This window comes from Staurois parvus, unplaced genomic scaffold (assembly GCF_062004578.1).
Source record: "Staurois parvus isolate SC_StPar_1 unplaced genomic scaffold, SC_StPar_1.0 ptg003792l, whole genome shotgun sequence".
NCBI classification, from domain to species: domain Eukaryota; kingdom Metazoa; phylum Chordata; class Amphibia; order Anura; family Ranidae; genus Staurois; species Staurois parvus.
The window spans coordinates 26860-38641 of record NW_028321588.1 but is presented as its reverse complement, the minus strand read 5'-3'; the positions used below and the strand labels follow the sequence as shown (position 1 = coordinate 38641).

Genomic DNA, 11782 nt, shown 5'->3' with positions numbered 1-11782 from the left:
GATGGTTGTGGTAGGTGGGTGGTGGGAGTTGTAGTTTGGTGGGAAGTGGTTGTGGTAGGTGGGTGGTGGGAGTTGTAGTATGTTTGGGGGAGGTGGTTGTGGTAGGTGGGTGGTGGGAGTTGTAGTAGTTTGGTGGGAAGTGGTTGTGGTAGGTGGGAGTTGTAGTTCGGGGGGAGGTGGTTGTGGTAGGTGGGTGGTGGGAGTTGTAGTTTGGTGGGAAGTGGTTGTGGTAGGTGGGTGGTGGGAGTTGTAGTATGTTTGGGGGAGGTGGTTGTGGTAGGTGGGTGGTGGGAGTTGTAGTATGTTGGGGGGAGGTGGTTGTGGTAGGTGGGTGGTGGGAGTTGTAGTATGTTGGGGGGAGGTGGTTGTGGTAGGTGGGTGGTGGGAGTTGTAGTAGTTTGGTGGGAAGTGGTTGTGGTAGGTGGGAGTTGTAGGTTGGGGGGAGGTGGTTGTGGTAGGTGGGTGGTGGGAGTTGTAGTTTGGTGGGAAGTGGTTGTGGTAGGTGGGTGGTGGGAGTTGTAGTATGTTTGGGGGAGGTGGTTGTGGTAGGTGGGTGGTGGGAGTTGTAGTTTGGTGGGAAGTGGTTGTGGTAGGTGGGTGGTGGGAGTTGTAGTATGTTTGGGGGAGGTGATTGTAGTAGGTTGGTGGGAGTTGTAGTAGTTTGGTGGGAAGTGGTTGTGGTAGGTGGGAGTTGTAGGTTGGGGGGAGGTGGTTGTGGTATGTGGGTGGTGGGAGTTGTAGTTTGGTGGGAAGTGGTTGTGGTAGGTGGGTGGTGGGAGTTGTAGTTTGGTGGGAAGTGGTTGTGGTAGGTGGGTGGTGCAGATCACAGGTAAGTACATTGGGTCTTCTTTTGCACAGAAGGGCTTTTGTTGAATATTTAGTGTGATGAGAGTTTCTGGGGTGTGCCATGAGGGTAGGTACTCCACGTCAGGGGTGCAGGGACCGGTGTTATCCTTCTCCCTCAGTCTTCTGATCCGGCTCTCCAGCAGCAGACAACGATCGCTTCCTCAGATGTGGGATCTCAGGAAATGTGGAACTCCACCAAAAGGTAAAGAAGGAACCAACTGACTGCCGGCCCGAGCATAGGAAGTCCAGCAGGGACAACTAGTCCACCAGGAGATGTGAGGAGGACCAGGCCGACCAGGAAAAGTTTGATACCAAAGCCAAGAGTGGAAAGGTTGGAGCCGCACAAATCTCAGGAACGCCATGACTCGGAGTTGAGGTTGAAGTTGCCCCACCAAGGATTGAGCACCCAAAGGGTTTCCCTTTCCACTCTTGGCTATGGTTTGGAGCTTCTGCTGGTCGGCCTGGTCCTCCTCACATCTCCTGGTGGACTAGTTGGCGTGTCCCTGCTGGACTTCCTATGCTCCGGCCGGCAGTCAGTTGGTTCCTTCTTTCACCTTTTGGTGGAGTTACATTCCTGAGATCCCACATCTCCTGAGGAAGCGATCGTTGTCTCATGAAACGTGTCGATCTGTGGAGGGAGTCCTCTACTATGAATTGTTGAAGATGTGGAGCTCACGTGTGATTTCTCCCGACATGTATGATCACTTTGTGTGCCGTGAGGTTTTCATACTTTTCAACTTTCCAATTTGTTTGATCATTTGGATTCAGATAATGGGGGATTGGTAGAGGAGGGTGTGGCGGGGGGGATTGGTAGAGGAGGGTGTGGCGGGGGGGATTGGGAGAGGGGGGTGTGGCGGGGGGGATTGGGAGAGGAGGGTGTGGTGGGCGGGGGGGATTGGTAGAGGAGGGTGTGGCGGGGGGGGATTGGGAGAGGGGGGTGTGGCGGGGGGGATTGGGAGAGGAGGGTGTGGTGGGCGGGGGGGATTGGGAGAGGAGGGTGAGGCGGGGGGGATTGGGAGAGGGGGGTGTGGCGGGGGGATTGGGAGAGGAGGGTGTGGTGGGCGGGGGGGATTGGGAGAGGAGGGTGTGGCGGGGGGGATTGGGAGAGGGGGGTGTGGGACAGGGGGGATTGGGAGAGGGGGGTGTGGCGGGGGGGATTGGGAGAGGATGGTGAGGCGGGGGGGATTGGGAGAGGGGGGTGTGGCGCGGGGGGGATTGGGAGAGGGGGGTGTGGCGGGGGGGATTGGGAGAGGGGGGTGTGGGGGATTGGGAGAGGAGGGTGTGGCGGGGTGGAGGATTGGGAGAGGGGGGTGTGGCAGGGTGGAGGATTGGGAGTGGAGGGTGTGGCGGGGGGGGATTGGGAGAGGAGGGTGTGGGGGATTGGGAGAGGGGGGTGTGGCGGGGGGGATTGGGAGAGGGGGGTGTGGGGGATTGGGAGAGGAGGGTGTGGCGGGGTGGAGGATTGGGAGAGGGGGGTGTGGCAGGGTGGAGGATTGGGAGTGGAGGGTGTGGCGGGGGGGGATTGGGAGAGGAGGGTGTGGCGGGGTGCAGGATTGGGAGAGGAGGGTGTGGCGGGGGGGATTGGGAGAGGAGGGTGTGGCGGGGGGGATTGGGAGAGGAGGGTGTGGCGGGGGGGATTGGGAGAGGAGGGTGTGGTGGATGGTGTCGCGGTGGGCGGGGTCAGGAGGAGCGGGATGGCGGTTCAGGCTGTTTACTATGATGAGTGTCTGGGCGAGAGGACAAACATCAGCAGATCGCAGTCACGGGGGAAGCGGCATGGAGGGGATCACCATCATCTGATCCCTCTTTACAAGGCGGATTATCTCAGAGAAAGGAGAGATGAGTGATGGGGCCGCCGACAACCCGACCCGAGGAATTCCTGATGATGTTTTCTCTGGAAGGCAGAACATGGAATTCAGGTGGAGGGACCTTCCCGAGATGGAGAATACCACACTGTGAGAGAAGATCCCTCCACCCGCTGTGCTCATTATGAGGGGTTCCCACCATCCCTGTGCCCATTATGAGGGGTACCTATCATCCAGAGAGAGAAGCGTGATTGGTCACTCCAGAGCAGGGGCGGATTGACAACTCATGGGGCCCCTGGGCAATAGGGGATCATGGGGCCCCTGTGTCCTTGCCCAAACTCGAAAAAGCCCCCATACTGACCCCTGGCCCTGGGGCAGTGCCTGAGTTTCCAAATGGTCAGTCCACCCCTGCTCCAGAGAACACGTCTCCCCTGCTCTAGAGTCCAGTGGCGGCGTGCTTTACACCACGGCATCCGACGCTTTGCATTGCACTTGGTGATGGAAGGCTTGGATGCAGCTGCTCGGCCATGGAAACCCATTCCATGAAGCTCTCTACGCTCTGTTGTTGGGCTCATCTGAGGACCACACCAAGTTTGGAGGTCTTTAGCTATTGACTCTGCAGACAGTTGGTGACTTCTGCGCACTGTGCGCTTCAGCATGCGGTGGGGTCCTCCTGGGTCTCCCCCCATATTTCTGTGTCAGCGGTGGGGTCCTCCTGGGTCTCCTCCCATATTTCTGTGTCAGCGGTGGGGTCCTCCTGGGTCTCCCCCCATATTTCTGTGTCAGCGGTGGGGTCCTCCTGGGTCTCCTCCCATATTTCTGTGTCAGCGGTGGGGTCCTCCTGGGTCTCCTCCCATATTTCTGTGTCAGCGGTGGGGTCCTCCTGGGTCTCCTCCCATATTTCTGTGTCAGCGGTGGGGTCCTCCTGGGTCTCCCCCCATATTTCTGTGTCAGCGGTGGGGTCCTCCTGGGTCTCCTCCCATATTTCTGTGTCAGCGGTGGGGTCCTCCTGGGTCTCCCACCATATTTCTGTGTCAGCGGTGGGGTCCTCCTGGGTCTCCCCCCATATTTCTGTGTCAGCGGTGGGGTCCTCCTGGGTCTCCTCCCATATTTCTGTGTCAGCGGTGGGGTCCTCCTGGGTCTCCCCCCATATTTCTGTGTCAGCGGTGGGGTCCTCCTGGGTCTCCTCCCATATTTCTGTGTCAGCGGTGGGGTCCTCCTGGGTCTCCTCCCATATTTCTGTGTCAGCGGTGGGGTCCTCCTGGTTCTCCCCCCATATTTCTGTGTCAGCGGTGGGGTCCTCCTGGTTCTCCCCCCATATTTCTGTGTCTGTCTTTAAGCAGTCACATTGTACCAGAGTGTTGGGTGCAGGGGCGGACTGACAACTCATGGAGCCCCCGGGCAATAGGGGATCATGGGGCCCCCGGGCGATAGGGGATTATGGGGCCCTGTGTCCTTGCCCAAACTAAAAAAAGCCTATGAAAAAGGTACCAGGGGCATCTCATGGGGCCCCCTACTGACCCCAGGCCCTTGGTCAGTACCCGAGTTTCCAAATGGTCAGTCCGCCCCTGATTGGATGCATTCAGGGTTTGGCCAAGGGATAGGCAGAAGGGACAGCTGCCTTGGGGGCTTCATTCCTGGGGAGGCGCAAAAAGTCCAGGACCCCAAACCTATACTGTGGGGAAAGTTCACGGCTCATGGTGGGGGAGGTCAGTTGATTGGGGAGGTCAGGTGATGGGGGGGCGGTCAATTGATTGGGGGGCAATCAGGTGATGGGGGGACGGTCAGGTGATGGGGGCGGTCAGGTGATGGGGGGACGGTCAGGTGATGGGGGGGCGGTCAGGTGATGGGGGGCGGTCAGGTGATGGGGGGGCGGTCAGGTGATGGGGGCGGTCAGGTGATGGGGGGGCGGTCAGGTGATGGGGGGACGGTCAGGTGATGGGGGCGGTCAGGTGATGGGGGCGGTCAGGTGATGGGGGGTGGTCAGGTGATGGGGGGGGGCGGTCAGGTGATGGGGGGGCGGTCAGGTGATGGGGGGGTCAGGTGATGGGGGGCGGTCAGGTGATGGGGCGGTCAGGTGATGGGGGGCGGTCAGGTGTTGGGGGCGGTCAGGTAATGGCGGGACGGTCAGGTGATGGGGGGGCGGTCAGGTGTTGGGGGGGGGGCAGTCAGGTGTTGGGGGCGGTCAGGTGATGGGGGGCGGTCAGGTGATGGGGGGGCGGTCAGGTGATGGGGGGCGGTCAGGTGATGGGGGGCAGTCAGGTGTTGGGGGCGGTCAGGTGATGGGGGGGCGGTCAGGTGATGGGGGAGCGGTCAGGTGATGGGGGGGGCGGTCAGGTGATGGGGGAGCGGTCAGGTGATGGGGGGCGGCGCTTACAGCTGTGTACATTATATGCGGAGTAATGCTCGGCCACGCCCCACTGTGCGCGTCACGTCACTCCCTGACCTTCAGGCTGCAGAAATCACCTGACATGGGGGGGCGGGGGGGGGGGGTATTCACCCCATTGTGACCCACAGCAAGGAAATTCCTTCCTACACTGATCTAAAGGACCCCCCAACCCAATAACCCCCATCCCCCACCCCAAATCCGTGTATACCATTATTAATCCTTCTGTACCCCATTCTGTGTGCACCCCAGTATTAGTCTCTCTACATCCCATCATCCCTGCACCCCAGTATTAGTCCCTCTGTACCCCATTCTGTGCACCCCAGTATTAGTGCCTGTGTACCCCATTCTGTGTGCACCCCAGTATTAGTCCCTCTGTACCCCATTCTGTGTGCACCCTAGTGTTAGTCCCTCTGTATCCCATCATCCCTGCACCCCAGTATTAGTCCCTCTGTACCCCATTCTGTGCACCCCAGTATTAGTGCCTGTGTACCCCATTCTGTGTGCACCCCAGTATTAGTCCCTCTGTACCCCATTCTGTATGCACCCCAGTATTAGTCCCTGTGTACCCCATTATGCGTGCACCCTATTATTAGTCCCTCTGTACCCCATTCTGTGTGCACCCCAGAATTAGTCTCCCTGTACCCCATGCTGTGTGCACCCCATTATTAATTCCTCTCTATCCCAGGTTGGGGAATGATGGGGGATCCATCTATATCTGACCCCTACATTGCACAGAAGGAGGACCCCCAAATCATCCTCATCCCTCCCCAGACCCCCAATATCTCTGGGTTCGGTCACAAGTCTCCTCTGGAATTTTCCTCTCCGGCTCCACCATGAGAGGCAGCAGAGAGACCATAAGAGAGAATAGAAGAGGGGGGAGGAGGATGGGGACTGTCAGAGCACCGAACTGCACCGAGCTGGACACTGCCAGGACCCCGGAGACATAGGACCCCGGAGACACAGGACCCCGGAGACACAGGACCCCAGAGACATAGGACCCTAGAAACACAGGACCCCAGAGACATAGGACCCCCCTCCATCCCCAGAGACATAGGACCCCCTCTCCATCCCCAGAGTCATAGGACCCCAGAGACATAGGACCCCAGAGACATAGGACCCCCCTCCATCCTCAGAGACATAGGACCCCCCCCTCCATCCTCAGAGACATAGGACCCCCCCCTCCATCCTCAGAGACATAGGACCCCAGAAACATAGGACCCCCTCTCCGTCCCCAGAGTCTAAGGACCCCAGAGACATAGGACCCCCCTCCATCCCCAGAGACATAGGACCCCAGAGACATAGGTCCCCCTCTCCATCCCCAGAGTCATAGGACCCCAGAGACATAGGACCCCCCTCCATCCCCAGAGACATAGGACCCCCCCTCCATCCTCAGAGACATAGGACCCCCCCTCCATCCTCAGAGACATAGGACCCCAGAAACATAGGACCCCCTCTCCGTCCCCAGAGTCTAAGGACCCCAGAGACATAGGACCCCCCCTCCATCCCCAGAGACATAGGACCCCAGAGACATAGGTCCCCCTCTCCATCCCCAGAGTCATAGGACCCCAGAGACATAGGACCCCCCTCCATCCCCAGAGACATAGGACCCCCCCTCCATCCTCAGAGACATAGGACCCCCCCTCCATCCTCAGAGACATAGGACCCCAGAAACATAGGACCCCCTCTCCGTCCCCAGAGTCTAAGGACCCCAGAGACATAGGACCCCCCTCCATCCCCAGAGACATAGGACCCCAGAGACATAGGTCCCCCTCTCCATCCCCAGAGTCATAGGACCCCAGAGACATAGGACCCCCCTCCATCCCCAGAGACATAGGACCCCCCCTCCATCCTCAGAGACATAGGACCCCCCCTCCATCCTCAGAGACATAGGACCCCAGAGACATAGGACCCCCTCTCTATCCCCAGAGACATAGGACCCCCTCTCTATCCCCAGAGACATAGGACCCCCTCTCCGTCCCCAGAGTCATAGGACCCCAGAGACATAGGACCCCAGAGACATAGGACCCCCCTCCATCCTCAGAGACATAGGACCCCCTCTCCATCCCCAGAGACAAAGGACCCCAGAGTCATAGGACCCCAGAGACATAGGACCCCCTCTCCATCCCCAGAGACATAGGACCCCAGAGTCATAGGACCCCCTCTCCATCCCCAGAGACATAGGACCCCAGAGTCATAGGACCCCAGAGACATAGGACCCCCTCTCCATTCCCAGAGACATAGGACCCCCTCTCCATCCCCAGAGACATAGGACCCCAGAGTCATAGGACCCCCTCTCCATCCCCAGAGTCATAGGACCCCAGAGACATAGGACCCCAGAGACATAGGACCCCCTCTCCATCCCCAGAGTCATAGGACCCCAGAGACATAGGACCCCCTCTCCATCCCCAGAGACATAGGACCCCAGAGTCATAGGACCCCCTCTCCATCCCCAGAGACATAGGACCCCAGAGTCATAGGACCCCAGAGACATAGGACCCCCTCTCCATTCCCAGAGACATAGGACCCCCTCTCCATCCCCAGAGACATAGGACCCCAGAGTCATAGGACCCCCTCTCCATCCCCAGAGACATAGGACCCCAGAGTCATAGGACCCCAGAGACATAGGACCCCCTCTCCATCCCCAGAGTCATAGGACCCCAGAGTCATAGGACCCCAGAGTCATAGGACCCCCTCTCCATCCCCAGAGACATAGGACCCCAGAGTCATAGGACCCCAGAGACATAGGACCCCCTCTCCATCCCCAGAGTCATAGGACCCCAGAGACATAGGACAGTGTACGTTGCCTTTGGTCCCACACCCGGGGCCCCAACATCGCCCCTCGCAGTGTCGCGGGGCCCCTGGACCATTGTCTTCTGGGTTTCTCTCCAGGCAACACAAGGCTAAAATCTGCTGTCAGTTGAAGCCCCTCACAGTGCTGACTCCCCGGGAGGATAACTTACCCCCCCCCACCCTGGGAGGAGAACTTACCGCCCCAGGGAGGAGATCTGACCCCCCCCAAAGAGGACAAATTACCCCCCCCCCCCCAGGGTGGAGATCTGAGCCCCCCAAGGAGGACAACTTACCCCCCTCCCCAGGGAGGAGATCTGACCCCCCCCCCCCCCAGGGAGGACAACTTACCCCCCCCCCCCCAGGGAGGAGATCTGACCCCCCCCCCCAGGGAGGACATATTACCCCCCCAGGGAGGAGATCTGATCCCCCCCCCCAAGGAGGAGATCCACCAGCCTCAAAAAGAAGAAGAACGTCCCCCAAGTAAGTGTTCCTTTTCATTCTGCAGCCAATGGGAGGGGTTTGTGGTACGAGGTGTGAATGTTGTGTGAAATCCGGGGGGGGGGGGGCTCCGGGCCAACAGCTGCATGTATGGATGGGGGCGACTCCCCCGCCAGGAGACTCCTGTCCATCCAGCTCGAAAATCGGACCCAAGAATAATCGGCGGATGTTCGCTGCCCATACACGGTACAATTTCCTTTAGATTTCCCTTCAGCTCCGTAGTGGAGGCCGGCCTGATTGGCTGCAACTGGAAGGATTGTTCGGTTTCACCTCGAATTTTATGGTTATTGGTAAATCTAAACCCCAAATTCTCCCAAAATTGTATAATGTGTGACCAGCCTTAGCGGGGCGATGGCACCGGACGATTCTCGCTGTTAGTGGGGCGATGGCACCGGACGATTCTCGCTGTTAGTGGGGCGATGGCACCGGACGATTCTCTCTGTTAGTGGGGCGATGGCACCGGGCGATTCTCGCTGTTAGTGGGGCGATGGCACCGGACGATTCTCGCTGTTAGTGGGGCGATGGCACCGGACGATTCTCTCTGTTAGTGGGGCGATGGCATCGGACGATTCTCGCTGTTAGTGGGGCGATGGCATCGGACGATTCTCTCTGTTAGTGGGGCGATGGCACCGGACGATTCTCTCTGTTAGTGGGGCGATGGCACCGGACGATTCTCGCTGTTAGTGGGGCGATGGCACCGGACGATTCTCTCTGTTAGTGGGGCGATGGCACCGGACGATTCTCTCTGTTAGTGGGGCGATGGCACCGGACGATTCTCTCTGTTAGTGGGGCGATGGCACCGGACGATTCTCTCTGTTAGTGGGGCGATGGCACCGGACGATTCTCGCTGTTAGTGGGGCGATGGCACCGGACGATTCTCTGTTAGTGGGGCGATGGCACCGGACGATTCTCTCTGTTAGTGGGGCGATGGCACCGGACGATTCTCTCTGTTAGTGGGGCGATGGCACCGGACGATTCTCGCTGTTAGTGGGGCGATGGCACCGGACGATTCTCGCTGTTAGTGGGGCGATGGCACCGGACGATTCTCGCTGTTAGTGGGGCGATAGCACCGGACGATTCTCGCTGTTAGTGGGGCGATGGCACCGGACGATTCTCGCTGTTAGTGGGGCGATGGCATCGGACGATTCTCTCTGTTAGTGGGGCGATGGCACCGGACGATTCTCTCTGTTAGTGGGGCGATGGCACCGGACGATTCTCGCTGTTAGTGGGGCGATGGCATCGGACGATTCTCTCTGTTAGCGGGGCGATGGCATCGGACGATTCTTTCTGTTAGTGGGGCGATGGCACCGGACGATTCTCTCTGTTAGTGGGGCGATGGCACCGGACGATTCTCTCTGTTAGTGGGGCGATGGCACCGGACGATTCTCACTGTCAGTGGGGCGATGGCACCGGACGATTCTCACTGTTAGTGGGGCGATGGCACCGGACGATTCTCTCTGTTAGTGGGGCGATGGCACCGGACGATTCTCACTGTTAGGGGGGCGATGGCACCGGAGGATTCTCTCTGTTAGTGGGGCGATGGCACCGGACGATTCTCTCTGTTAGTGGGGCGATGGCACCGGGCGATTCTCTCTGTTAGTGGGGCGATGGCATCGGACGATTCTCTCTGTTAGTGGGGCGATGGCACCGGACGATTCTCACTGTTAGTGGGGCGATGGCACCGGACGATTCTCGCTGTTAGTGGGGCGATGGCACCGGACGATTCTCTCTGTTAGTGGGGCGATGGCACCGGACGATTCTCACTGTTAGTGGGGCGATGGCACCGGACGATTCTCGCTGTTAGTGGGGCGATGGCACCGGGCGATTCTCGCTGTTAGGGGGGCGATGGCACCGGACGATTCTCGCTGTTAGTGGGGCGATGGCACCGGACGATTCTCGCTGTTAGTGGGGCGATGGCACCGGACGATTCTCGCTGTTAGTGGGGCGATGGCATCGGACGATTCTCTCTGTCAGTGGGGCGATGGCACCGGACGATTCTCGCTGTTAGTGGGGCGATGGCATCGGACGATTCTCTCTGTTAGTGGGGCGATGGCACCGGACGATTCTCTCTGTTAGTGGGGCGATGGCATCGGACGATTCTCTCTGTTAGTGGGGCGATGGCACCGGACGATTCTCGCTGTTAGTGGGGCGATGGCACCGGAGGATTCTCTCTGTTAGTGGGGCGATGGCACCGGACGATTCTCTCTGTTAGTGGGGCGATGGCACCGGAGGATTCTCTCTGTTAGTGGGGCGATGGCACCGGGCGATTCTCGCTGTTAGTGGGGCGATGGCACCGGACGATTCTCGCTGTTAGTGGGGCGATGGCACCGGACGATTCTCTCTGTTAGTGGGGCGATGGCACCGGACGATTCTCGCTGTTAGTGGGGCGATGGCACCGGACGATTCTCGCTGTTAGTGGGGCGATGGCACCGGACGATTCTCGCTGTTAGTGGGGCGATGGCACCGGACGATTCTCTCTGTTAGTGGGGCGATGGCACCGGACGATTCTCGCTGTTAGTGGGGCGATGGCACCGGGCGATTCTCGCTGTTAGTGGGGTGATGGCACCGGACGATTCTCGCTGTTACTGGGGCGATGGCACCGGACAATTCTCTGTTAGTGGGGCGATGGCACCGGGCGATTCTCTCTGTTAGTGGGGCGATGGCATCGGACGATTCTCTCTGTTAGTGGGGCGATGGCACCGGACGATTCTCACTGTTAGTGGGGCGATGGCACCGGACGATTCTCGCTGTTAGTGGGGCGATGGCACCGGACGATTCTCTCTGTTAGTGGGGCGATGGCACCGGACGATTCTCACTGTTAGTGGGGCGATGGCACCGGACGATTCTCGCTGTTAGTGGGGCGATGGCACCGGGCGATTCTCGCTGTTAGGGGGGCGATGGCACCGGACGATTCTCTCTGTTAGTGGGGCGATGGCACCGGACGATTCTCGCTGTTAGTGGGGCGATGGCATCGGACGATTCTCTCTGTTAGTGGGGCGATGGCACCGGACGATTCTCACTGTTAGGGGGGCGATGGCACCGGACGATTCTCTCTGTTAGTGGGGCGATGGCACCGGGCGATTCTCTCTGTTAGTGGGGCGATGGCATCGGACGATTCTCTCTGTTAGTGGGGCGATGGCACCGGACGATTCTCACTGTTAGTGGGGCGATGGCACCGGACGATTCTCGCTGTTAGTGGGGCGATGGCACCGGACGATTCTCTCTGTTAGTGGGGCGATGGCACCGGACGATTCTCACTGTTAGTGGGGCGATGGCACCGGACGATTCTCGCTGTTAGTGGGGCGATGGCACCGGGCGATTCTCGCTGTTAGGGGGGCGATGGCACCGGACGATTCTCGCTGTTAGTGGGGCGATGGCATCGGACGATTCTCTCTGTTAGTGGGGCGATGGCACCGGACGATTCTCTCTGTTAGTGGGGCGATGGCATCGGACG

At 59.3% G+C, this 11782-nt stretch overlaps 1 protein-coding gene across 1 annotated transcript in view; it reads left to right on the top strand.

The window, feature by feature from the left end:
* Positions 1–8386: 8386 nt before the first annotated feature.
* Positions 8387–11782, top strand: part of TMEM269 (transmembrane protein 269) — a 25000-nt gene continuing 21604 nt past the window's right edge. The window contains 1 exon segment of the mRNA XM_089668070.1: positions 8387–8514. Within this exon segment, the coding sequence (XP_089524196.1) occupies positions 8423–8514 (92 nt within the window). The 5' untranslated portion in view covers positions 8387–8422.